The following is a 27,847-nucleotide window of genomic DNA, read 5'->3' as shown; positions in this document are numbered from 1 at the left end:
TAAGGAAACTGCTTTTCAGGAAACCAGATTCAAATTGGGTTAACCTAATATATCACAAGTTTAATTTTGCTAATCGGATTAATTTTCTATTTGCCATTAATATCCTTCTTCTCCAGTTACATAGTTACAGGAAGAAAAAAAAAAAAAAACACCATACTTTTTATCGAATTTGTTGTTTTTAAACAAGAGCCTGCATGCTGCTTTCAGGCTATCACGTTTAGTATAGCTTTACATAAGTATTTCCTTATATTTGCAATCTTTTCCATAATTTGAGGGTTTGGGTGAGCAAGAGAGTCTCTTTATTCATTTGGTATGAACCAGAGAGGTCTTTGCCTCAGCACATCGCCAATAAACCGATGAAACAAACTTCTTTCTGGTGATTAGCTTCTCTCCCTGGCGTGTAGGTGGGTGTGTTTAACAGAAGGAAGGAGTAGGAATGCGCCTGTCAGCCTGCCTTTGCAGCTAATTAGCTCAGCATACAGCAAAGATAAGCAGTCCGGGGAGGTGGACCCTGCGGAGGGTCGTGGGGTTTGAGGCAATGCCTGATTGGGAGACGTGGGGAGATTCCTCAGGAATCCAGCGCATCAATGAGCTGCGGAAAGTTGGTACAGGACTTGCCTGACTCAGGCATGAGGGCAGCTTGTGTCTGCTTTCTGGAAAAGCAGAGCAGAGATGGACAGAAACTTGGAGTCTCTGCAACTTGTAATTGCCCAAGTTCTGCCTCATAGAGACCCTGCCCTGGTTTTTAAAGACTGTAAGTACCAGAGATAATGATTTTATTTCCCTGATAGTGAGTGTATTTAATTCAAATGTCTGTTGTACCCAACAAATTAAGAGAGAGAAGTAATTAACATGCTTGTACATGTATTCGTGTGCATACCACAAACTATCATTATTTTATCTTGCCTATTTGAAGGCAGTGTTGCTGCTTATTTTTTAAGTTTGCATTTCAGAAAACTGATTCACAACTTTTACCTAGGATATTTAATTACATTCTAATAACATGGTAAAAACTTTACTGCTTGACAATTTTGGAAAACTTTATGCCAACTCTCTTTCTGTGGTTAGTTTGTCCTATAAATTACCTTTCTTGACTGTAGTACTGCAAAATATCAAATATTGCAATCTTAAAACATAAGATGTTTTCCTGCAAGTATATGGAATGTGATTTCCCTCCCCCCGTCCCCATATCAGACTTGACTATGGATGCACTTTTTAAACCTGGCCAAAACACTTATTTATTCTCTCTTTCTCTCTCATTTTACAAACTATCCCTTCTGAAATGTTCTGAAGTACCTTTCAGTAGATGGCACATAATAAACTGGCCTGATGCATCCCTTGAAACAGAGTTCAATGCAACTCACATCACGGAAATAAGAGTATTTAAATTTGAATTTATGATTTGAGTGGGGCTATGCATGGAACAAAGTGCTATTTAATTAGTAATTTCTTAGAAAATACATCCACAGATTTCATACAATGGAAAAAACCCTCTTCAACAGATCAAATGAAACAATAGTTAAATTCCATTGTTCTCAGTTTTCCTCACAGGTGAATGAGATCTCTTGATGTCATGCCCCCAAATCCGGTCCTACATAAACAATTTGATTGTAAAATTAGTATTTTGCTGGGTGTCATTTCAGTCTGAATCACCTAGTCAATCATTTAACATGCAAACAATGCTGGAACAATGTTAGATTTTTAGAAGGGAGTTTTATTTATTTATTTATTTAACATTCACTTCTAATTGTAATCTCCCGTGTGACCTGAGGCACACTGCAGAGACATTTATTTAATCTCCACTTCATTCTTTTGTCAACAGCTCTGTTAGAGTTAATAAAATCAGTCTCATACAGTCAACTGTTGCCTTCTAAACTTGCTGTAAAAGGAATAAAGACTTAAAGACATGGCTAGTGATGGACCTAGGGGAAAAACCCATGTACATCTGCATTAAACAACTCCACTTGCCAGATTCTTATGCTCATAGCCACACTGAAAAGTCAGAGGTTGACCCAGTAGTTCCCTGGGACTAAGTTGGATTTACTCTTGTAGAAGGATGCTACTCTTGTGTGAATGTAGCATAAGGATCTGTCCCAGAGCTTAGGAGTCTGACATCTGTTTCTCAGGCCATCCTGCAGGAGGTTTGTATGCTGCTGGGTAGGTTTGTATTACTGTTGCAGTCTTGGGACCTCGTGGAGCAGTCTGTGAATGTACACACATCACAGGAACAAAGAATTTGATCGGGGTGCAGTGTGGGGGGTGGGCTCGAGGAGAGGGGCATTCCCTTTCATAAGTTTCCACTGGTAACCAGTTCCTGCAGGTCTACTGACAAGGCTTTTATTGAAAGTGTATGTACAAGCTGCTTGGACAATGCATTTGTGACCACCCACAGATCTAAGGGAGGGAGAGATGATTAAATAGAAACAAAAGTGCGAGTGGATTCGAGTAGTTTTTTTTTTTTTTTTCTACTTTAGATTTTCTGAGGTATGAAAAGAATTTTGAAGGCATTCTAATATAAATTTAACCTATACAGGCTTGAAGTTGCTGTGAGTGTGTGCCACTAATTCTGACTGGTGACAGACATTCATAGTGCTTTGTCTGTAAGTCAGATGAGAATTTACATGCATTCTTTTTATCTTCAGCAAAAAGTCATCTTTAGATCTAGGTGGTGTCCATCTCTGACTTTTAATCAGATTTAAATACAGCAAGCAAGTATTAGACTAGAAAGAACATAGTGTCTCATGTTTCCCCATGGGACCACGTCCACATCTCTTACAAACGCATTACTTTCAGACCTTATTGGAAAGAACAAAGTAAGAATGAAGTCCATTCAGGATCTACTTTGTTGCAGCAGCATCTACCCTTTTCACAATGTGGTGTGACTCAGTATGTCAACAGGACTGAGTTTTGCTAGGGCAAGATGTCAGAGCAAGTCTGCTCATCACTGCTCAGCACCACATACACTTTTTGTTCCCATTCCAACCTAGAGGTCTTGGCTTGCACTGTCCCAACACTTTGTTCTGTTGGGAATGTCTCACAGAGGGCTTTCTTCAACAGCAGCAGGGAGAGACAAGATGTTCAAAAGTCCCTGCCCTCCTGGGTGCAGCTTGCAGGAGCAAATACAGTGAGTGGTGCTGTGCCTGCTGCAGCAGTGCTCCTTCTGGGCTAGCATCTGCCCAGCAGAGGCAGAGATGATGGGATTTGGGAAAGATGCAAGATCATGGCTGGGTGCCCTGGCAACAAGACAGCAGGGATAATTTGTTTCTCACAAGTTCCTCCCTGCCATGAGAATGCTTTATCCTTATAGTGGTAGACAATCTTTGGCAGAGAGCAGGGGTCTGAGCAAGGCCCCGTGGTGCAGGCCTGTCACCAGCCCACCGATGGGGGACGGGGAACAGTGGGCTGCAGAGGGGCTGGCAGCTCCAGCAAGAATGGGACAGGCAAAGACATGGAGGAGGAAGGCAAGAAGAAGGAGCCCAGTGCTCTAATCATGCTACTGCAAGAGTTGTGTTTGCTTTTTGGTGTGTGTGTTTCCCTGAACTGTGCGCTGTATGTAGCTTCCATCCCAGATAACATGATAAAAAGATAATGCTTTCTACCATGCAGACCTAATTAACCCCAGCACTGGTCTAATCCATATGCTGACCTTATTACGACTTCGTTTTCATATCAAAAAATATTATGGTATCAGGTAGGAGTTACGATAAAGCTTGGAAAAAAGCTAAGTACTTCCAGAAAGTCTTTTTAAGCCCTGACTTGAATTCATGGTTCCTAGCTGGATTGCTACTTGGTTGGTTTGTGAACATTTAGCAAAGTGATTTTACATCAGCTGAACAGCACTGTGTCTCCATTTCTTTTTACTGGTAGCAACAAATCGCACATTTTCCTTTGCACGTTTTGCCAGCAAAGATTTCAGGTCAGCAATAGATGGACAGGTTAGACTGTAGAGTTTTTAATAAGAAAGTATGTTAACTTATGGGGATCTGCCCATAATTTTTGGTAGAATCAGCCCAGCTCACTTTTTTTCATTTAACATTGAAATAGATTTGTCAGTGGGTACCATACTAGCTCTCTGATACAAGCTGTTAAATTGAAGTGCACTATAGCCAGAGTAAGTCAGTTGCCTTAGAGAAATATTACAAGATTAAAAGTTTTATCAAACAGTCTTTTCCTTTCTAGATTAATGTTATTATTACTATACTATTCCTGTGCGAATCAGTTATACTTCTGATTATCACAAGAGATTGACCAATTTATAATTCTTTATTGCTATATTCAGATGCTGAAATTATACCAAAGTTCTTATCATTTTCCCATGTAATGCTACATAAGAATGTAGACCAAGCCAAGCTGTTCGGCAATGATTAACAGTTGTCTTCAGACTATCAGCTTAAAAACACCTGACTTTAGTATGTTTACTCATTCTGTTCCAAGTGATAACCTGCTTAATCAATTCATAACGCTGCAGGGATTGACTTTTTGCCTCAGTCCAACGGTGGTGTCAGTGAAACCCTCCCAGTCTCTACCCTTCCTTTCCCTAGCTGCATCTAAATCTGCTGTGACTACAAACATACCAATGGTTCACAAAGCCTACACCATTCTCTGAGCTGCTTGCCTCCAACATCTTCTTCTTTCTTCCTTTACTTGGTAACATGTTCAGAATGGCTTTTGAGGAGGCCATCCAGTTCATTTATTTAATTTTATTTTGTTCTTTTTCCAAATCCTTGAAGTCTAGGAACTGTCAGTCAGTGCTGGATTTAAGGTAGTCATTGCCAATTAAAGATGTTGCTTCTCACAAGTGGAATCTCACCCCACAATCAGATCTTCTTTTCCTGAAACAACATCTTGCTACTTTTTGTGCTTTTTAAGGGTTTTAGACAGAATCACCTAGTAGTCCACTGCTAGATCAGCTCACTCATATAGCATCCAAATCCATCATGGAGAAGGAAAAATGCCCCTGAAGTCCTCTCAGCATATTGTTGGTGTCCCAGTACATGATACGTGATAATGTTTTTATATATATTTAACAATATACCTAATTTCATTAGGTTTAGTAAGGATATGGGGCTTTTTATTTTTGTACATATACATGGAGAACAGAATAGTATAGCATATGGACCAGAATATCCTAACAAAATCACTGCTAACATGCTAATACATAACATAATATATATGATAAATGCATAGTAAGATCATGGGAAAATTAATTGATATTGCCTACTCACATTTGTAACTTTTTTTTCCTAAAGCTATTATTTATATGTTTAAAAATATGCAAAATAAATCAAAAGAGAAGCAATAAAACCTTCCCTCAAAACAGCTGGATCCCACTCCAGTTGCTGCCTTTTTTTTTTTTTTTCTAGAGATTTAAACAGTATCTCTTTGCTAGCCTGAGCCCAATTTAACAGCTTCCCTAAGATGTATGCATTAAGTTACAAGCCTTAATAGGCTGCAGCTGGGGAAGGGTGCACTTGTAACTTATGAACTTTGTTTAAACGATATAGTTTTACTGATTATGTGCCATGGCTTGATTTAAGACATGTAAGGGAACTTTACTAGCCTCTCACTGAAGAATCTTCTTTAATAGATTTCATATTACATATTTCTTTCATTCAAAAAGCTTGTATTTTTCTTCTGCATTCACATATTAAATTAAATCCACGAAGGCAGTTAAAAGGACTTTTAGAAACAGCTGTTTTAAGTTTTAAAATGACAAAGTAGGTGGTTATTTTGTGTGTGTGTTCTTTATACTCCACTCTCTCGGCAGTGAGACGTTGTCAAGTATATGACTCCATTCCACTTCAGTGGCAGAGTCACTTGGCTCCCACTCCAATTTTCCCTTCCAGTCTTGGCCAAAACACCCCCCTCCCAGTTGGCCAGCCTCCTGTTTATGGCATTGTTTGTTTGCCTTGGTTGAGATGAATGCCTAGCCAGTATTTTTAGCAGTAATTCACAGAAACCTGGAGCTATTTTTTTTCTGGCATCAATGCAGTGCAAACTTACTGACATGATCCAAGTTGGAGAGTTCTGTTTCCCACTTAGAATGATATTTAATTTGACTCACAGACTTCCTTGAGCAGAGGCAAGACAGTTGCTACTGAAAGGTGAGAAATTGTCTGGAAAACAATGTTGTGTTATAATAAATGTGTTATCATTTAATCCTCTTTCAAACACAGTTCACATCAAACTGTATTTCTGAACTCTCAAAAGAGCTCAGGGTTCATTTAGGGTAAATGCAGCTGTATAACCCACATATTTGTTGTTCCACAGAACTCGCAGCCTGTCCTAAATTCAAATATATATATAAATAAATAAATAAATAATAAAAAGTCCTTAGAGTCTAGGAAAACTTCAAGAACTCTACCAGGATTTGCACTTGGGGACAGCTTCATTTGGTACAATGCTCAGCCCCTGGGCAAGAGGCTTTTCCAGCTGAGTAAAAAGCAAAGTAGAGAAGAAAAATCATCTTCTCACCTCGTAACTAGGCATTACAGCCAGCATCAAATAGACTGTTGTGGAACCATTAATATTCACAGATGGGAGAGTACTAAAGGAGGGTATATGGAATTCTTGCTCTTGAACTTGGTGATGCACGTACTACTATGAAACTCTAACTGAGAAAGATCTGAGGTATAAAGTGGATAAAATATTGTCTGAATGGGGTCTTGGCATTGCCTACAACAAAATCAATACTGTTAACTAATTCAGCAACTGACAGTGTACAAAATAAATTGTTTTAAAGCATGGATGATTTAATCCTGAAGAAAATTGTTTGTCATTGCATACAAATACTATAAGCATTATCTTAAAAACTCAACCACATCATAGGCATCTTTCAAAAAACGAAAGTCAATTACAATGAGAATGTCCTTTCAAAATGAGACGTAAATTACAGTATTTTGCTGCATTAAACCATGAATCTTGTTGTTTCATTTATGTACTTCTGAAAATTCTCATTGTTTTCCATACTGCATTTTTAGACTTAAGCCAGTTGGATGCCAAATACTGATATACAGCATAGAGACTGAACAACATTCTGCCTGGAATGTTTAGAAATGAAGGCAAACAATGCATGTGATTGCAGGAAAAATGAATATTGAGAGATCTTAATACAACATTAGTAATCATCATATTAGTAATCATTAGTTACTACCTTAGAATAGTAACTTAGTATATTTGATTGTGCATCTGATCATATGTATACATTTTTCACATCTTCCTAAACTACTACAAATCCATGTGATACATAATGAAGGAAAAAAAAAATAATAGTGGCTGTAGTGGCTGTTAGGCATAAATAAAATCTTTTTTTTTTTTTTTTAGTAGAGAACTGTTTTCACACACACCGAATTTTTACAAGTTTAGCTGAAATTGTTTTAATTATATATTTGAAATTGATATGCTGTTTTAATTTAATGATGATAAACATACTGATTCAAGCTAAACAGTTGGTAAAATAAAATTAATTAAATCAAAACATAAAGAATTCTTGGGGAAAAAAAAGTTTGAGGCTTTGATATCATGGCTGCATTCTGTAGTTTAACCTGATGCATCTTCATGTTCATCACTGTTTTGAGGTGCTAGTTTTGGCTAGGATTGAAAAAATCACAGCAAAAACTGCAGTGATAATTTGATGCTGCCACTACATATATACCACCAAGTATTTCCTGCTACCATCCTCACAGCTAAGCCAGGTTTTATGTTTATCCAATTCAGTACAAACCCAGGCACTTTTAATTACTTAATTACAGAGATATCCAGCTGCACTGTGGGATAGGCACATAGCTTTCATTTGACAGAAATTCTAAACAGAATAAAAATGATGCTGCTCAGCTACTGTTTCTGTGTTAGTCATACACGTATTAGTTTAATCTGTAGCAGCTACTCACTGCTTACTAGTCCTCTGGTAAAATATTGCTTTATCTGTAAAATTTGAGACAGCTTAAAGCATGTTTCAGGATTTCAGGAAAAGAAGGGAAATATATTTCTGTTGGTGTATTGCAGTGAAAGTAGATACCTCTCTATAGCTCTAAAAAGTCTTTTGAATATTAGTTTTCAGAGTGGAAACTTTCAGCCAAGTGAGAGATGCAGGCTGTCTAAATGCTGAATTACCATCGAAAGGACTCATGAACAAGAATGGAAATTAAAACAGAAATTTTACACTCTGAACTCTTAATTTCTGTAAAACTAACAACAGAAGAGAAGCAAGGATCAGACACACAGCAATTTAGGTCACTTATTGCTATCATTGGTACTAAACAGTTTAAATACCTGTTTCTTTTATAGACCACTATACCAGTATAATTTCCTCTTGGTAAGCAAAAGCACGCATGATATTTATGGGTAGTTTCCCCTCCATCAATGAGGGGCATAGGATACTAAAATCTAGGGACTTGGACTGGACAAAAAATGATCATGCTTGGGATTTCCCTGTGCAGCTTTGCCAATTGCATTGTACATCTTCTTAGAAGACTCAGCAGTTTATTACCTACAGAATAATCGATCTCATCATGATGTGGGAGAAATCAAGCTTTATTAAAATTTATTTATTTATTGTTTTACCAAAAGTTGTATCATACAGGCTGAATGATGAGACCAGAAAGAGTACTGTGGGTTACCTACACCACCAAATTCATTATTCCTGTGGACTTTGCATTATTGTTTTTAAGGACTGCACTCTTGGACAACAGTTGTTTCAAAAACCAAAGCACTTTATGGAAACATCCTAAATCAGTGATATTCTTAAAGCTGATACTTTCTGTTGCTATCTATTTCAATACCAGTAAAGGACTGAATGTCACCAATACCATTCTCACACTGAAGCAACAGCTCCTACTGAATTGTCATGTTTAAACTTGGAAATTTTACATTCATGAATTTTATGTTCAAATATCAGTTTTCACTTAATGGGTTTAAAATTAGATTGTTACCCAATGTGTGCATGCTCTGTGGAGCAGAAGGTCTCATAAAAAAGAAAAAAAAGAAGAAAAAAAAAACACTCAGATGTTTACATCAGTGAGGTATTCAGCCAGAGACCAGTTTCTGAAGGTGGATTACCATTTGGAGTCCGTACTGGTAGCAGTTTCCCTGGCTAGTAGACCAGTTTTTCTCCCACATTCATCATCATTTAGAAAAGCAGAAGTCAGTTTCTGTGGTTAAGAGTTCCTCAATATTTCAGTTTTTTCTCACAGCTGCACTGAGACAGTGGTTATCCCAACGTGTTTCCTGTTACAAATACAAAATTTATTCAGATAGCTTTCTTCTTTACGGTGAAGCAATATTCCAATGCCATGAGAGTTCTGCAGCTTTAAATGCCCAAAATGCCAGAACTGGTAGGAGCCAACACTGCTGCTGCATCCGTGACACCATCCAGTGGCAGACAGCAGTGTGCTCCAAACACCCTGCCTCGCCTCCCCAGAGCTCAGACCACGCCACCCGCACTTCCTCATGGCTTGAGCACAGCAAAAAGGGAACTGGTGATGACCACACTCTGTGTGTCTGCCCTTGTCATGGCTAAATGCCAAGAAAAGCTGTTGTCTGTGAGAGCAGTGCAGCTGCCAGAAGTCAGGAAACAGGCGGTGACAATATTGGAGCTCACATTGCTCACCCTGCAGCAAACAGAGCAATGCCCTGTCCATAGATTGCATGTGAGCTACCACCAGGGTGACACTGTCTCAAAATGGATCACTTCTACATTATTCCACTACTAACAAGGTCAGACGAGATGAAGAAAGAGGAAAATTATACATGTATGAGGAAAATTATCTCTGCCACTGATTCCTGTATGCACTAATACTTGATACTGAACCAGTATCAGTACTCTGAAGGACCCATACTGCTGCCTAGGGCTTCCATACTTCCACTGGAAGGTCCAAATTAAGAATCATACTTCTTACCTTCTGAATTTAAATTTTCAAGTGAGAAATGATGAACATCATACACAGCTGTTTTTTTTTTTTTTTGTTTGTTTGTTCATTTGTTTGTTTTTGCATAGTGTTGTGGTTTAACCTATCAGGCAGCTAAGCACCACGCAGCCATTTGCTTACCCTCCTCCCTCCCTCTGTGGGATGGGGGAGAGAATCAGGAAAAAGAAAAAAAAAAAAAAGGAAAGAAAGCCTGTAGGTTGAGATAAAGACAGTTTATTTGGAGAGAGGAAAAAAAAAAAAAGAAGAAGAAAAAAAAGGAAAATAATAATAATGATGATAAGAGTATTAATACCACTAATGTGTACAAAACAAGTGATGCACAATGCAATTGCTCACCACCTGCTGAATGATGCCCAGAAAGAAAGAAAATTATCTCTAAGCTACACATGGCTCTGTAAAAGGAGTCTAGATAAACTATAGTAAAATTCTTTTTGAGTCCAAGCCGAAAAGTGTTGAGAAAACCCCAACACAGAACGTAAAACTTTGGAGTACTGGCTCAATAGTCATGATGTCAATTGGATTTCTGGTTTTCACATTTCTATTTTCACATTAGCCTGCAACTATTATCATCATAATATACAACACCTTTTTTTCCAGCTACTTCATAAAGTTTTGCATTAAAAGTCAGCTGCTTTCCTTGCATGACCATGTGTTTTTGTTTTTGTTTTTGTTTTGTTTTTTTGAGAATGGAAAAGAGGAATCTGAGTATAACATTTTCTCATGTTTGAAAGTGAGCAGCTTAATGGCTGCTGTGATATCAAAGTTCCAACACATTGACTTAATAGTACAATATTGCTGACCTGCAATGTATGTACTACAGTAGCCTGCAATCCCAGAAAGTCCAAAATTGCCACAAAATCATATTTTTCACACCAGCAGAGATAATCACAGACATTTTATTATCAATAATAAATGTATCAAGCTCATATGTCTGCATTTCTTGTGTAACACAGAAAACACTAAGATCAAGGACATGTATGCATCCTACATTCAGCATTTTTATGTCTTTGACAGTGAATGTCGTAGCAATATTGCAGGAGTTCTGGGAAAGCAAACAGAAGCAGAAGGCCATATTCCCAAGCGAAGGCATCATTGTGTATGAATCACTGAGCTCCCTGGGCCCACCATTTGTGAGCTATGTTACCTTGCCGGGAGGAAGTTGCTTTGGTAACTTTCAGGTAAGTGTCAGCTTCCAATCTTTGCCAGGGGAATTTTATCTATTTATTTATATATTTATTCAGGAAAATTCTTTTGCCATAGAAGATACAGGACAACTACTTCTGTAACAATGAATACTACACTTGACTTTTCCAATCTCATTCTGTCCCAGCCCTCACCGACTTGAGAGACAAGGTACCTGAAGGAAAACAACACAGAGTTCTAGGAATGATTTTACCAATCTTGTCTCTGGTTTCCAGTCATATCTACAATGAAGTGAAACATTATGAGTAACTCAAGCATTTCTGTCAGTTGAATCTAAGACCAAGGTGTTTGTAGTTTCTTTCTTTCAGAAAACAATAATATATTTTATGGTGGAGAAATAGCTTAGTATTTTATTTTATTTTATTTTATTTTATTTTATTTTATTTTATTTTATTTTATTTTATTTTATTTTATTTTATTTTATTTTAATTTTATTTTATTATGTTTTCCTTCAAAACAAGGGTCTGATTTGCCATCTGTAAAGTAGAATGACACTGAATTTCTTCCTGGTTCTGTGCTTCGTTTCTTTTAAACCAAATATACTGTGAGGAATTTTGAGGAGGTTTGACCACTGGAAAGGACAACTTGAAACAAGCTTGTCACCCACTATTGTTCATTTCACCTTGCTGCAGAGCTGCTTAAGCTGGCAGTTGCTTGTGCTACCAGCTGCTGGTAGCTGCTGTCCTTGCACAGCTTACAGGGGGCTACTCACCAATTACATGTAAGTCTAACCTTCAGAAGCTCCAGCTCGTGTTAAATTTCTTTGTTTTTGTAATAAGTTATGAACAATTCTTAGCTTTTTCAACAAGCAATGCTCTCCATGGGCCGCAGCCTCCTCCAGGCCACATCCACCTGCTCCGCCGGGGGCTCCTCCACCCATGGGGGGGCTGCAGCGTGGAGATCTGCTCCATGGGGGACCCATGGGCTGCAGGGGGACAGCCTGCTCCACCAGGGGCCTCTCCCTGCACAGCCCGCAGGGGAACTGCTGCTGCCTGCCTGCAGCACCTCCTGCCCTCCTGCGGCGCTCACCTGGGGGGCTGCAGGGCTGCTTCTCTCACGCTTTCACAATCCTCTCTCCCAGCTGCTGTTGCACAGCAGTATTTTCCCCCCTTCCTTAAATCTGCTCCCCCGAAGCCCACCCATCCAGCATCTGGAGCTGGCTCTGCTCTGATGCTGACAAGATGGGGCTGCATTCATTTCCAAACTGGCTGTCATAAAGGCCTTCACCTTTGCATTACATTGAGGCAGCGGTGATCTCAGCCTTATTGTATTGCTCTGCGTAATGTAGCTCCCAAAAGAGATCCCAAGGTCCAGAACAGACATGGAAATAACTGGGGGGTTGTAAGGAAAACAATTGTATTCCATCCTACAGCAACACCAGAGCTGTCTGGAGAGTTTTGTTTCATTTGTTCTGTTCTGTTTTGTTTTCTCAGTAAGGTTTCTTAGAGAGAGAAGATTGAAGTGATCGTATTGCATGCCCATCCATCCCTCCCCTTTGCTTGTCCAGAGCTTTTACCTTGTCTAGCCCGATGCATGAACTTGGTCATAGGCACAGTTGTTTCAAAGACATTCTGCTGCTCGACCTGTTGTGAAAACAGAGAGCTAAGTATTTGGACGAGAACGTGCTTCCACCTGCACTATGACCTCCACAACTAGATATGGAGCCATATCAGCCAGAAGGAAGTTTCCTTCACAGCTGCTGCTTCTTACACTATCTGGACTCTTACTTTTACTCTTACTTGCCTTTCCTGCATTAGCACAAAAAAAAATAAAAAAATTTGGGAGATTACCTTTGCCATCTTTTGTCTTCGTTTCCAGAAACTACACGGAATCACCTTTATGAGAACTGTCCCACACTGCGAGCATGGGTGTTGCAGTCAGGCCAGATATGTCCCTTCTACGTCAATAACCAAACCTGTCAAGTTAAGAACATGGAATTAATGAAAAGGAAATCCTTCTATTTTGATCTGAGTTCACTTTTTTTTTTTTTTTTTTTTTTTTTTTTTTTTTTTTTTTTTTTTTTCTAGACCAAGAAGAACCAGCAAAAGTCGGGTGAAAAATGAAATGAAAAATGTTAAGGCCAGGCAGCTTGCTCACTGCAAGTGCTCATCTGAAAGCAGATGGAGTGCATCTTCATACACTCCATCCTGAGACACTCCACTCAACAGGCCAGCCCAGCTGATGAAGTGCATTGCTGTCCTGAAGTTTAATGTGATGGGCTACTTTTAAGTCTCTTGTTTATGCTGTAGTACTTGAGGTCTATGGCAGGACCACAGCACACTCTTATTTGTCTACCCTTCTTTCTTGATCGTGTGTGGGAAAGAGAGAACGTGCAGAGGCCCTCAGCCACATGTTGCACCTGTCACTCTGTGCAGCTACATCCCTGAGCCAAAGTACCAAACTTCATGCTTGTGAAAGGACTTTACACAAACTACAGAAATCTAAAATGAAGCATCCAAACACTTACAGAAGGGTGGGCCCTCTCGATGCACCTCAACGTGGGATCCACAAGTCCTCACGTGGTTTCATCCAGCACACTTCTCTGTCCCTCCTCGCTAAACTTGCTCAGAGGCAGCTGTTACCAAGGTGTCACAGTGACATCATTCAATTCTGTTTCTGAAGTCATCACCGTAGGCCCCTGGCAGCGGCAACACAACACTCTCTGTTGCTAATGCGAACGTCTCAGAAACAAGTAGAGAAGTACCACTCTCCCCAAGCTGACTTTAATTGGAGTAGTTCCAAAATTATTCTCTGCCCCCCTACATCTGGGGAAGGTGTGTGAGAAATCTTTTCCTTAAGAAAGGATTACAAGCCAAAAAAAGCTTGCTTCTGATACGTTCCCCTTCCTTTTAGAGCTGTTCACCTTTGATTTCCAAGGAAGAAAAAAGAAGGTGAAATCAACAATTCTCCTCCTCCGAGTTGGGAATATGAAATAAGCCCAATTATTTAGGAAGCCTGAAAAAGGAAACTATACATTTCCTTGTTAAACACCTTGTTGCTTCTGAAAACTTTTCCAGTACTTTGCAGCTGCAGTGCTTTTCGGTGGGTGGGCAGCCGAGCTCCATCACGGCCACTCTCTCCCTCCCCCTCCTCAAAGAGAAAGGGAGAGAAAATACGATGCAAAGGGCTCAAGGGTTGAGACAAGGACAGGGAGATCGCTCAACAAGGATCGTGATGGGCAAAGCAGACTCAGCACAGGGAGACAGTAAGATTTCCTGCCTAACTACTACTACTACCAGGCTAGACAAGTGAGAACCAAAGGAAAGAAACCAAAAACACCTTCCTTCCCCCCATCTGACCTCTTCCAGCTCCTCCCCCCGTGCAGCGCAGGGGAACAGGGGGACTGGACTGGGGGTTGTGGTCAGTCTGTAGCACTTCATCTCCACCACTCCTTCTCGGTCCCTCTCTGCCCCTGCTCCACGTGGGCTCCTCTCCACGGGCTGCAGCTCCGGCCCGGGGCCTGCTCCTGCGGGGGCTCTCCATGGGCCGCAGCCTCCTCCAGGCCACATCCACCTGCTCCGCCGGGGGCTCCTCCACCCATGGGGGGGCTGCAGCGTGGAGATCTGCTCCATGGGGGACCCATGGGCTGCAGGGGGACAGCCTGCTCCACCAGGGGCCTCTCCCTGCACAGCCCGCAGGGGAACTGCTGCTGCCTGCCTGCAGCACCTCCTGCCCTCCTGCGGCGCTCACCTGGGGGGCTGCAGGGCTGCTTCTCTCACGCTTTCACAATCCTCTCTCCCAGCTGCTGTTGCACAGCAGTATTTCCCCCCTTCCTTAAATCTGCTCCCCCGAAGCCCACCCAGCAGCACTCCCTGCCTCGGCTCTGGCCAGCAGCAGCTCCTTTTTGGAGCCATCTGGAGCTGGCTCTGCTCTGATGCTGACAAGATGGGGCTGCATTCATTTCCAAACTGGCTGTCATAAAGGCCTTCACCTTTGCATTACATTGAGGCAGCGGTGATCTCAGCCTTATTGTATTGCTCTGCGTAATGTAGCTCCCAAAAGAGATCCCAAGGTCCAGAACAGACATGGAAATAACTGGGGGGTTGTAAGGAAAACAATTGTATTCCATCTACAGGCTTGGGTGTTATTAACAGAGCTTTGTATACTGAGCTGGTGCTTGGTAGGAGAAAAACCATAAATCTTCCCTGGGAAAGTTGGACCCCCTCAGCTACATACTGCTATGAGGAAACTCAGACGTAAGAACACACTTAAATAACACATCAGCAGAGCTGTTGTGCTCCTGACCACCAAAGGCACCTTTTTCCAACACCGTCGTACTGGAAGTTGATGCAGCTGGTTCCATCCTTAACGTGGGACTGTACAGTGCTGTAAAAGAAATATTTTTTCACAGCTTTGGAGAAAGTGAAGCAGAGAAAACCCCACCTAACCACTGATACCTGGACCCCAAACTGCCACAGACTGACAGCGATGCCCACTGGATATCTCCTGCTGCCTTCTGACTGCTCCAGCAGAAGTCCCGTTTGAATTAGCCAGCAGGTCCCTCTGAGTGGCTTTGCTGAAACTCCTGCCGTAGGAAGTATCCTACGGGAGCCAAGTTGCTAAACTGATGTGTGGTTTTCCCTTAACCCCCTCAGCCCTGACTTTGCAGCTCCTGACGACACTGCCAACGTGTGCAGTGTCACCGTGTGCCAACTAGGTGCCAGCTGCCATGGTTTATAGATTGTAAAATGAGTGATTTGGGACTCGTGAGCACTGAGAACAGGTTAGCAATTGCTTAAGAGCTTTACTTGTGTCGCTCTGGGGCAGGGAGATGGGTGAAACATCTTAGGCTTGAAAGTGATTCCCTGCAGAGGGACGTGCTCAGATCTGCACAACAGATCTGTCGTTTTGGTCACCTTATTAGATCCCTGCTTGAGAGGTTGCTTGCAAGAATCGATTCCTCTTCACCTTGATGTGTCAAGCTAAAGACAAATCTGTGCCGAAGCACTGTCTGATCAGACGAGTGCCTCAGTTCAGGATTGTTCTTGGACAGCTCCAGAAACACCAGGACGATCAGCGCCTTCAGGAACAGATTAATTGGATCTCGAGGCTGTCATAAAACAGGTCCCTGAAGTTTGAAGACTCTTCCAATAGTTTGGGCCAGCAAGGAGCAGCTGTACCTGGCGGCTGCGGTAACTCGGGGCTCAGAGTCTCAGAGAGCGTGCTGAAAGGTGACCCCCAGCTGGCTGCTGGAGGAAGCTGAGGCAGCGTTCAGCTCTAACCTTTGCCTTCTTGGCTGTCATCTTTGCACTCCTGCTGTCAGTGGGTGTTGAGTGTCCTTCCCCCCAGCCTCAGCACGTGCCCTCAGATGTAGGCAGCGTTTAGCAGCTAGAATTCACTCCAATATAAAGAGTACAAATCATGCGTTTTCTGCTTTTGCTTTGGAACTCTTAGCTTGAGGTTTTCCTGCAGGCCATGAGGTTTCTTGCAGCAGCAGGGATGAGTTCTGTTAGCAAGAGGCTGTTCTGTGCTTCGACTGTGGGAAGATGAATGGTTACCTGTGCACCGTTAAACAGAACTTGACACCTAGCACACCGCACTTGCAGCCTGTGGGGTGCTTTAACAAGCAGGTAAATCAGCAGAGGCTGTTTTGCAGCCGGGGTGATGCTGGCTGATTAAAAAGCAGGGGCAGAACAAGGAGTTTCTAGTGTTTGTTCTTGCTTGTCATCTGACTCTCCACTTCCACTGTTCGTTAGAAAAAAAATCAAAAACAAAAACAAAAACAAACAAAAAAAAACAAAAACAAAAACCAAACAAAAACAAAAACAAAACAAAACAAAAAACAAACAAAAAAAAAAAAAAAAAAAAAGGGGTAAGCATCTTAATATCTTTATTATAAATGGAAGGCACAAAACAGACCAGCTACAGAGACTGTCCAAGAGAAATACTTGGTGCTTTATAAACAAACAAGGAAGTACCCTTAGGTGGGTGTGAGAATCCTCCTCTAATGCGTTTTTGGAGTGCAAAAATAGATTTGTTCTTGCTCTTCTCTCCAGGACAAAGGCAGAATAGGCAACTGCAAAGTTAGACCAGGGAGGTCAGTTTGTTCCATACTGAGAAAGACAAGCCTGTAAAACAAACTAGACAGATTTTCTTGGTACTATTCATCTTCCTTCAGCAAAGGCAAAGCTTATGACACTTGTTGGTGTGTGTATATATATTTATCCAGTGCTCTCACAACAAAATTTTGATTTGAAGAGGGCACACAGATCTGATTTTTTTTTTTCTTTTCCAGTAACTAGTATAATAAGCACTGGTATTTTTGTATAAAAACAGAAAAATACAAAACAAAAGACTGAATATTATGTGGTATGCATGACATTAAAAAAAAAATGGTGTTTTCAAAGCAATATGTACCCTGGTGTGTTTGCCATATCCTAGAGTCCAGCTTAAAGTGCACCTGATCTGTATTGCATTTTGATATTAATCTCTGTGTACAATGTTTTGCATGTAACTTATATAGTTCTTGGGAGAAAAAAAAAAAAAAAAAGAATGAATTGTCAGTTAGCTTCTTCTGAGAAAACAGACTCCAAGCAGAGATATTACTCAAATCAGAAGTGGACGAGCAGTTGAGGGGTGGGAAAAGGGATACATATACAAAATTTAAAAATAAATAAATAAATAAATAAAACATGCTGGGGGTGGGGGAGAAGGGAAATGGTTTTGAATCAATAAAGCTTTGGCTGTTGAGCAGAAACAATGCGCGAGTGCATCCAGAGAATAAAATGTGCCCACATGTAACTGTGACGTCCTCAGTGTGTCCACCAGCTTGTGAAATCAATCCCACATCTTCTCGTGGTGCTGGATGAATGGCTGAGCTTCCCATCTGAGCAAGGCAGAGCGTGCAAGTAGGGCCTGCAGGGTGGAAAGAGGGATGGGGCTCAAGAAGCAAGCCCACTGCTATGACAGAGTCCCTATAGGCAGTGTGGGTTTTCTCTCTATGCAAGCCTCATTATTCAGAGGCAGAGTATGGCTTCGTCCATTCAAGGTCCAGAATCAGTTGTCAAATGCTAGCCAAAGCCAGTGGCTCCTGGGCTATGTGACAAACTAACCCTAGAGCAAAAACCCTCCTTGTCCTCTTACCTGGTGCCCTTTCTGCGATGCCTTTAGGGTGAGTCAAGGCTATGATCTCCACCTTCTGGGGCTGGTGTTTGAGCTATGTCCTACCTCAGTGCTGAGACTCTTTTGCCTCTGTAGAGGCCCTTTGCCATGACACGAGTGACGATGAGAACTAAAATCAACTAGCCTCTGAAACGTTCTTGTTCCCAAGCACAGCTTTTTCACTGGCTTGCTTGAACTCCTAGTTTTTGGCTGAGAAGCTATTGTTTCTCTGTGCCTTTAATAAGAGGCTTTCTCTGGAGCCAAGTCAGGATGGCAAGATTGAGCTGGGCAAGGCTATCGAGGAGGAAATTCAATCTTCCCAGCTGGGTGTCTGACCCTTGGAGCCCGGGCCAACTGATCTGAAGCGGCTGTAAAAGCTTTATTTCACAGCATCGCTGTCTTCCCTGCTCGCATTCTAGGCACGGTGTTTCTGCTGACAGCATCTTCCACCTCCTCAGCAGAAGCTGCTTCTTTCTTTAAACGTAGTACAGGCTGGACGCAAAGAAAGAAACTGCTAGCGGTGCTTTTAGCTATTTAAATGGGGAGAAAAACAGCCACTGTTTCTTTCTTTGTCCAGGGCAGCCACGAATGCTTGCGTGACGTGGGCTCCTCTCCCACGTCCTTAATTGCCAAGCCGATAGCGGCTCTGGTGACGTGTCCCATGGGTGTCTGTGCAGTGACGGGGCTGCCTCACCCCTGTGTACCCCAGGACAGACATTTGGGGGGCTCTTTGCTGCTACCACAGGGCGCAACCTGCGGGTCCTGGGGCAGGCAGGATGAGTGCTGCTGGGCCCGGAGGGTAGGCCTGGCCTGAGAGGAGACAGTAAAGGAGGCAGGTTTGGGGCTTAAAGCAGGCTTGTCCTGCCCCAGCCTTCTCCAGAACCTGTGTGCCTGGCTCTGGAAAGCCGTGACAAGACATAAAATGACTCGCAGCTTGCCAAGAGAGCTGCGGTGGTGGAGGAATGGCCGCCTCAAGGGGCTGAGGCCAGGCACCATCACGGGCAGGACTCGAGAGACGAGGCACGATCTTGGCACAGACAGAGAAGGGAAGGGGAAGCACTGCTCTGCTGGCCCTGAGCGGTGCAGCCCCAGGAGAAAAGAAAAATCTGTGTTTCCTTCCGCTGATGTCCACGCTGAAGGTGCAGAAGGGTTCCGTGCTGTTGCTTGGGTCAGCCTTGTTGCCAGGTTGGGAATGTTTAGCCTCCCGGTGCTTCGGTGCTGTTGGGCTGCACTCAGAGTGTGAGCTCTGGGCGTTATTTCTCAACTACTGCATTATTGGAGCATACAGACCCGAGATATTCTGCGGATAGGTGATTTAAGCCACGTCAGAAACACCGCTGTGGCGTGTGCCAGCGTCGGACGCCCGTTCGACTGATCGGGCGGAGCAGGTGAATTGAATTTGGTGCTGGATGGCAAGGTGGTGTTGGGAGAAGAGCTAGGCTAAGGAGAGCTTCCTCTTGCTCTACCCCTTCCCATCTCAAATGGCCGCTTCCTGGGGAGATGGGTTCGTTGGGAGGTTAACTACAACGTTACAGTGAGGATGAGGAATCCTCTTTAGTCCCGTAGGTATTTGCTGCCAGGCGGCAGCATTGATTTCAGAAATTGTATTTCAAAAGGGAAAAAGAAAGGAAATCTGTATTCTTTGACATACTCTCTTTTCTCGGAGAGTAGATGTAGGAGCTTCAGCAGTGCCCTTCCTCCAGAAACGATTCCCAGTGTCTGCTCAGACACTGAGGAGGAAAATGGAGGAGAGCCACCCGCTATAAATAAAGGAAAGAAGGGGTCATGGATTAAGGGAGAACCACTACTTCAAAAATTAGTGCTCTCTACAAACCGGTTAAGGGTTTGGGACCTGCAGGTGCTGCCTACACCTGTGTGCGTTGCAGTCGTGCCTGTTGCCACTGAGCAAAACGGGGAGAGCTGCTTTGTCGAACGCGGCATGTTAAAGCACGTGCCGCTGCCCGGAAGAAAAGCGCAGACTTCTTCCCTCGTGTGGGACTTCTTCCCTAGCGATCTGTGGTTTACCTGATGGTTTCCCATAAGCTGTGAATGTTTAAAAGAAAAAAAAAAAAACAAAACCAAAACCCAACCCCAGCGTTGAGAGTGGTGAGGCAGATCCTCACCTGGGGACTCAGAATCAGCGGTGACATCACCATGCGAAGCATTGTGTGCGCTTCGGGTCGGGGCTGCTGCGAGCCTCGCAGCGGGGAGGGAGAGCGGATCCGGGGTGCCTCTGTGTCAGGCCTGTGCCCTGGTGGCTTCGTGAGCACTGAGAGTTTGACTCCTGTGTTCCCAGCTTTCGCTTGCGCACCTGCGGTGTGGCAGAGCCAGCGAGCTGCTTCCTCAGCTGGAGGAGGAAGAGGAGTGACCTCAACGTTGCCGAGGTAAAGCACAATTCTTGAAAAGATTTGGCAAAGATGTGGGTTGTAGCAGCGCGGCTGCTGCAGCTGCAGCAGATCCTGGAGTATTGGAGAAGATAGAGAGGGGTTTCTTGGTGAAAAGAATGCTGTTAAAAGTGTTTTCGTGCCAGAAATTAGGAGAAACGCCTCTGTTGTTTGACATCCTCTATTGACCTGGCACATTGGCATTACAGCGTACCCTGGCACGCTTTTTGTATGGAAAAAAAAGGTCTTTTAGTCAGGGCAGGCCAGAAACCTGCCTTGGCACTTCCACATCGCAGCAATGCTTAGAGACCCTGCATCCTGGCTGCCAGGCCAGGATCTAAATCCGATGGTGCTGTTGGTAAACTGAAGCTCAGGAAGCGCTTCTGGGTTTTTCTGTACTTCCATGTGAATTTTTACCCTCTGAAGATGGTGTATTAAGCTATTTTTGTAACAACAACTAGGTTTAAAAGCAGTTTCAGTTTAACATCTACATGCTTGGGTGTTATTAACAGAGCTTTGTATACTGAGCTGGTGCTTGGTAGGAGAAAAACCATAAATCTTCCCTGGGAAAGTTGGACCCCCTCAGCTACATACTGCTATGAGGAAACTCAGACGTAAGAACACACTTAAATAACACATCAGCAGAGCTGTTGTGCTCCTGACCACCAAAGGCACCTTTTTCCAACACCGTCGTACTGGAAGTTGATGCAGCTGGTTCCATCCTTAACGTGGGACTGTACAGTGCTGTAAAAGAAATATTTTTTCACAGCTTTGGAGAAAGTGAAGCAGAGAAAACCCCACCTAACCACTGATACCTGGACCCCAAACTGCCACAGACTGACAGCGACGCCCACTGGATATCTCCTGCTGCCTTCTGACTGCTCCAGCAGAAGTCCCGTTTGAATTAGCCAGCAGGTCCCTCTGAGTGGCTTTGCTGAAACTCCTGCCGTAGGAAGTATCCTACGGGAGCCAAGTTGCTAAACTGATGTGTGGTTTTCCCTTAACCCCCTCAGCCCTGACTTTGCAGCTCCTGACGACACTGCCAACGTGTGCAGTGTCACCGTGTGCCAACTAGGTGCCAGCTGCCATGGTTTATAGATTGTAAAATGAGTGATTTGGGACTCGTGAGCACTGAGAACAGGTTAGCAATTGCTTAAGAGCTTTACTTGTGTCGCTCTGGGGCAGGGAGATGGGTGAAACATCTTAGGCTTGAAAGTGATTCCCTGCAGAGGGACGTGCTCAGATCTGCACAACAGATCTGTCGTTTTGGTCACCTTATTAGATCCCTGCTTGAGAGGTTGCTTGCAAGAATCGATTCCTCTTCACCTTGATGTGTCAAGCTAAAGACAAATCTGTGCCGAAGCACTGTCTGATCAGACGAGTGCCTCAGTTCAGGATTGTTCTTGGACAGCTCCAGAAACACCAGGACGATCAGCGCCTTCAGGAACAGATTAATTGGATCTCGAGGCTGTCATAAAACAGGTCCCTGAAGTTTGAAGACTCTTCCAATAGTTTGGGCCAGCAAGGAGCAGCTGTACCTGGCGGCTGCGGTAACTCGGGGCTCAGAGTCTCAGAGAGCGTGCTGAAAGGTGACCCCCAGCTGGCTGCTGGAGGAAGCTGAGGCAGCGTTCAGCTCTAACCTTTGCCTTCTTGGCTGTCATCTTTGCACTCCTGCTGTCAGTGGGTGTTGAGTGTCCTTCCCCCCAGCCTCAGCACGTGCCCTCAGATGTAGGCAGCGTTTAGCAGCTAGAATTCACTCCAATATAAAGAGTACAAATCATGCGTTTTCTGCTTTTGCTTTGGAACTCTTAGCTTGAGGTTTTCCTGCAGGCCATGAGGTTTCTTGCAGCAGCAGGGATGAGTTCTGTTAGCAAGAGGCTGTTCTGTGCTTCGACTGTGGGAAGATGAATGGTTACCTGTGCACCGTTAAACAGAACTTGACACCTAGCACACCGCACTTGCAGCCTGTGGGGTGCTTTAACAAGCAGGTAAATCAGCAGAGGCTGTTTTGCAGCCGGGGTGATGCTGGCTGATTAAAAAGCAGGGGCAGAACAAGGAGTTTCTAGTGTTTGTTCTTGCTTGTCATCTGACTCTCCACTTCCACTGTTCGTTAGAAAAAAAATCAAAAACAAAAACAAAAACAAACAAAAACAAAAAAACCAAAAACAAACAAAAAAAAACAAACAAAACAAAACAAAACAAAAACAAACAAAAAAAACAAACAAAACAAAACAAAACAAAAAAAAAAAAAAAGGGGTAAGCATCTTAATATCTTTATTATAAATGGAAGGCACAAAACAGACCAGCTACAGAGACTGTCCAAGAGAAATACTTGGTGCTTTATAAACAAACAAGGAAGTACCCTTAGGTGGGTGTGAGAATCCTCCTCTAATGCGTTTTTGGAGTGCAAAAATAGATTTGTTCTTGCTCTTCTCTCCAGGACAAAGGCAGAATAGGCAACTGCAAAGTTAGACCAGGGAGGTCAGTTTGTTCCATACTGAGAAAGACAAGCCTGTAAAACAAACTAGACAGATTTTCTTGGTACTATTCATCTTCCTTCAGCAAAGGCAAAGCTTATGACACTTGTTGGTGTGTATTTCCAGACCCCCAGCTACTGGCACTGTAGCGCATCTCTAATTCTTTGGTACAAAATTTTCAAAATCTCTTAATGCAAACATTTTACCAGCACCCTGGAGCAAAAAAAAGAAATCTAAAAATCTTACCAACTTCTATTACAGACCTGCTGAGTGCACCAGAGTTACTCATTTTTATTCAGGCTTTCAGGGACAACTTCAGTTGGTTTAGCGCCTGGATTGCCATGTTAGCAGGTGTCAGTTTAAAAAAAAAAAAGCTTTTGAGGTCCTTTTTAAAATGAGACTGCTTTTTTGGAATTTAGGGCTGCGAGGTATTCTTGGTTTTACTTTCTTCCCATTCCTTAGACCAGATCTATTCAGATTCTGAACAGCGTTCCCGGTCTGTTCAGGAAACTGGAAGGCAACAAGCAAAATTATGAGCTCCTTGGGCAGTCAAAAGAGCTAAATCTGGAGAGTGTTTTGAGTCAAACTTCCATGCTAAGGAGCACCAGTAATTGTTAGAAGTAGATGCAGAGGAACCTGCATGGCACTGGGTGTGTTTCTGAAGGTGCTAAAGGTGCGAAGTGACGATTCCTATCCATAGTAAAGAAGAGAAGGAAAGCTTGCACTTAACTACTGTTTTTATTCCCTTTACCCAGCAGTCAAAAGCAGTAACTAATATGAGAAGCCAACTTTTCCTCTCTTTATTTTAGATTTGGGAAAATTCCCTGCCAAAAAAATATTTCCTGGAAAATTCACTAGTGTTTGTGTGAGTAAAAGGTTCCAACCTTTGATTATTAATTTGTAAGAACTATTTCATCCACTTTTGTCCAGAAGAGTCAGAAATAATTTGCACAGAAATGTGCAGCGTTTTAATGAAAGGATTCAGAATCACTCTAATTTGAACTTTATCTGGTCTGGTTGCAGGTTTTGTGTTTAGTGTCTTTAAAAAAAATAATAATTAAAATTTCTGACTTCATCTCAGAAAAAAGAAAAAAAAATGCTTGTAGCTAAATAAAATCTGTTGCAGCTCTGCTCATCGAAAAATCATTGGCTGTTAAATTGGACCTAAGTCGTCTTCTCTAACCTTTCATGATCCTGAAGCAATGGATGAGGATGGATATATGGATTAGGGAACAGCACGTGGTGGCAAACCTGTGGTATTTGCTACAGCGCAGAAAGAAAAACCCAATTGCTTCCAAAAAATCCAACTAATTCAAAATCCTTGGCATCATGCAGTCATGCCACTGGCAAAGTGAGCATTCCCCTGCCTCTCAAAGCTTGCTGTACCCTTGATCTGCTGTCTTCCTGCTGTTAATTGATTGCAACTCTACGTGTCTGATCAGGGCTACGAGTTGTTCTCGCTATGGAGATCATACAACATATACTGTGCACGCTTGTGTGTATAGATCTGTTTATCCTGTATGCATGTACATACATCTGCATATTTGTGTGCTGGCCCCCAGATCACTCATGTTACAAAGCATCGGCCTCGAAGGCATACTCATCAAAATCTTTTGTAGAGCCTCCATTTTTTTCTAGTTCCCTCAAAATGAGAGAATTTTTACACGCTCTCTGTGTCGAAAAGGCAAAAATTCTGATTTTCACTGTCGCTCTCGCTAACTTTCTCTCACTCCCTCCTCGTGTGTGTATAAACACAGATGTGTGTATGCGTATGCACATCTGTGGATTTATATGCACTGGTATGTTTTTTGCTGTACAGGTAATAAAGACGGGGAAAGGTTTTTGTGTTTTCTTAATAGGTGAAGAAATCTTGAAGACCAGAGATTGGAACATACCGAATTTTAAATTAAAAAAAAAAAAAAAAAGTTAAATTGTCCGGCTGTGGAAGATGGAGCCTCATTTTTGCAGCCACTTTGAATCACGAGTTCATCTCTAAATGTGCTGGGTTTTTTATTTTTGTTTTGTTTTGTTTTTTGGTTTTTATTTTTTTGAAGAGCTAACTAACCCTGGCTGTCTCCAGTCTGAGAGAGCATTCAAATGGACTTGCTTCCTCTATTAGTTATAAGCTGTTTAAAAGCACATCCTATGTTTGAATTGTGGATGAGAGGTTCCCTTGGCAAAGTGAGGAGGAAAATTCTTCCTACCCCTTTATTATTAATTCACGGATTCAGTCTTGGTTTGGCCTACAGGAGAAGTTAACTGGAAGTCTTTGAAGATCGATAACTTTGCTGAGGTTGTCCAGGTAGGTGAAATGGAAGACCCACAGTGCCTGGAACGTGCTGTTTAATGCATCCTAACTGTGTTCTAGAGAAGTTATTTGTAGCCAGAGTTGATTATTGACTTGCATGTATGATCAGGTGGTTTTTTAAGGAGTGACTCCGTTTTCAGGCTTCCAGATGTGCTCCAAGTCATCTTACTGAGGATGTGGAAGAGAACGCTTGCTGACAAAGCTCCTGGCAGCTTAACGGAACTTTCATATTTAGTTAGTTCATGTAACAGCTGATTTCAAGGCTTTGCTCTCTTCGAGAGACTGATAACTTGATTTGATGAACTGAAGAAAGCTGGAAAAATGTTGGTTCCTCATTATTTTTCACTTGTTACTTTCTTTAGGGTTACTTTTCAAAAGAAGATTTCCCTGCTCACAAGCCAGTAGAAGACTTTCAGCCCAAGCAAGGGTGAAGACAGCTCTCTCCAAGAGCAGAGGAAGGCCCTGTGGAGAGAAGCCGAGCTTGTTAGCAGAACTCGTCGGCATGTCTAAACAAGGAGACGATTGCTACTTCTATTTCTATTCTACCTGTACCAAGGTATGGCTGGCTTTCCTTTGCTTTGCTTTTTTTTCCCATTTTTTTTCAGGAAGGAGTAGATTAGGAGGAGGAAGCACGCTGGTCTTTGGTTAACTTGAGAACCAGATAGATTCTGAATTCAGTTGTAGCAACATTAGGCAGCAGCATGGCCATTTTTGAGGCTGTACTCTATTTTCCTCGTTGGTTTCCTTTTGGTTCCAGGGAGACAAATGTGCCTACCGCCACTGCGAAGCTGCTCTGGGCAATGAGATGGTCTGCAAGCTGTGGCAGGAGGGTCATTGTTTCAGGAATGTCTGCCGATTCAGACACATGGAAATTGACGTGAGTGCCTAACGATGTGTTCTCAAAATCAATCAACAAAAGCATTTTTCAGTGCCGTAGGTGTACTGATTGTGCTTTTGCAGGATAGATTTGTTTGCTTCAAAATCATACTGGTTTCTGTTACCAAGAGAGGGGGTGGGAGGAAGCAGAGGAAAATAAAATCAATGCCTTAGGTATGTCTTAGCAAGATATATATATATTTTTATTAGATGCTGACAGTTTTCTCAACAGATGCAGAATAGCTGTTAAATAGACTGCTAAAACCTGCTGGAGCAGGGGGGTAATAAACAGGCTGTTCTATCGTCATGGGAGCAGGCTTGATAATGAACTCTCAGGTCTCTTCTGACCCACAGTCCTTCTGATAACGCTGTTCTAGCTGCCTGGGGTAGGAAGTGGGGAAAGTTAAAGGTGCAGAAGAACTAAGTCTCCAAGAAGTAGTTCTAGACAGGGTTAACCTAGGCAATTTCAGATGTTCTTTTTCCCTCTGAATAATGTTAGTATAATCCTAGGTGTATTAGTTTAACCCACCCTCAACTGGTGTCTGAGAGTGCCTGTCTTCTCTAACTGAATGATGACAAATCTAAATGTGCATAGTGGTTCCAGCTTATGCAAACTTTGTGAATATGCCCAGAAATACTCCACTGAACTGAGAAACTGACCTTTGGAATGATGTTTCAGCACTGTGTTGTGACAGCTGTCATGATCTGGAGCTGCGCATCTCTTTGCAAGCCTCAGGTGCATGTTATCACGAGCTTTTCTTTCTTTCTGTCTTCAGAAAAAGTGCAGTGAGATTCCTTGCTACTGGGAGAACCAGACGGGAGGCTGTCAGAAAGCCAACTGTGCTTTTCATCATGCAAAGGGACGTTACATCGGTGGACAATTCTTCCCACCAAGCAAGAGTGAGTTTAGGTCCTTTTTCTTGAAGCGCTGAAGACTTAATTTGGAGTATTACTTAGTGGGTGCCAATCCTGTAGGGGGCATCAGGTAACTGTTCATTTGTGAGTACAGGAAAAGGTCTGCAGTCATAGGTGTACTGCACCGAGTGTACTGCTGGTGTTTGTTTTCTGCTTTCGTGCTCAGCTTCTCTTGGCTTTGTGTGATGTTTGCCTTGCAGTTTGCTTCCTGTTGTTTCATCTTTTGCTGGGTGGTAGGGAGATGTGTTGTTGTTCGAAGGGAAGTCATTGTTGACGGTGTAAACAGTGATGGGATAGGCAAAAGGAGATGATGAATTCATTGTCTGTGCGGGTTATCTGCCTTTCCTACCACCTCTTTGCTAAATTGTGGTCAAAGTTTTAAACTGTCATATTACCGATGATCCTCCTCTTCCTCTAGCTACACTGCCAAGTCCGCCTGAGTCCGCGGACGATGCTTTGAAAGTGGCTCAGATGTCACTGCAGCAAAACAAACTTTCTGTCCAGTCAAATCCCTCTCCACAGCTAAGGGGGTGATGAAAGTGGAAAACTCTGAAAATGTCCCAAGCCCTACACACCCTCCAGTTGTAATCAATGCTGCAGATGATGATGAAGATGATGATGGTGAGCATGTTTTGGTTCTTGGAAGGAATTTGTGCT

At 42.7% G+C, this 27,847-nt stretch overlaps 1 protein-coding gene and 1 pseudogene across 3 annotated transcripts; both read left to right on the top strand.

Moving 5' to 3' along the window:
- Nucleotides 1-236: 236 nt before the first annotated feature.
- On the top strand, nucleotides 237-26,217 carry LOC137849024 (protein limb expression 1-like). 3 transcript variants are annotated; one of them, XM_068668507.1, is made up of 4 exons: nucleotides 237-754; nucleotides 10,941-11,104; nucleotides 25,762-25,955; nucleotides 26,157-26,217. In XM_068668507.1, exons 1-3 carry the CDS (start codon nucleotides 673-675, stop codon nucleotides 25,828-25,830), a joined length of 315 nt encoding a protein of 104 aa, XP_068524608.1. In that variant the 5' UTR covers nucleotides 237-672; the 3' UTR covers nucleotides 25,831-25,955; nucleotides 26,157-26,217. The 3 variants fall into 3 exon arrangements, 1 of the variants encoding a protein (XP_068524608.1); XR_011091637.1 differs by lacking the exons at nucleotides 25,762-25,955; nucleotides 26,157-26,217 and adding an exon at nucleotides 13,157-13,476 and having other exon boundaries at nucleotides 416-754; XR_011091636.1 differs by lacking the exons at nucleotides 237-754; nucleotides 10,941-11,104 and adding an exon at nucleotides 23,015-25,393.
- Nucleotides 26,218-27,181: 964 nt separating this feature from the next.
- Nucleotides 27,182-27,847, top strand: part of LOC137849025 (kinesin-like protein KIF27) — a 28,684-nt pseudogene continuing 28,018 nt past the window's right edge.

The sequence above is a fragment of the Anas acuta genome, unplaced genomic scaffold (genome assembly GCF_963932015.1).
Source record: "Anas acuta unplaced genomic scaffold, bAnaAcu1.1 SCAFFOLD_51, whole genome shotgun sequence".
Classification (NCBI taxonomy): domain Eukaryota; kingdom Metazoa; phylum Chordata; class Aves; order Anseriformes; family Anatidae; genus Anas; species Anas acuta.
Note: the sequence above shows the minus strand (reverse complement) of the source record. Positions and strands in the feature narration are given on the sequence as shown.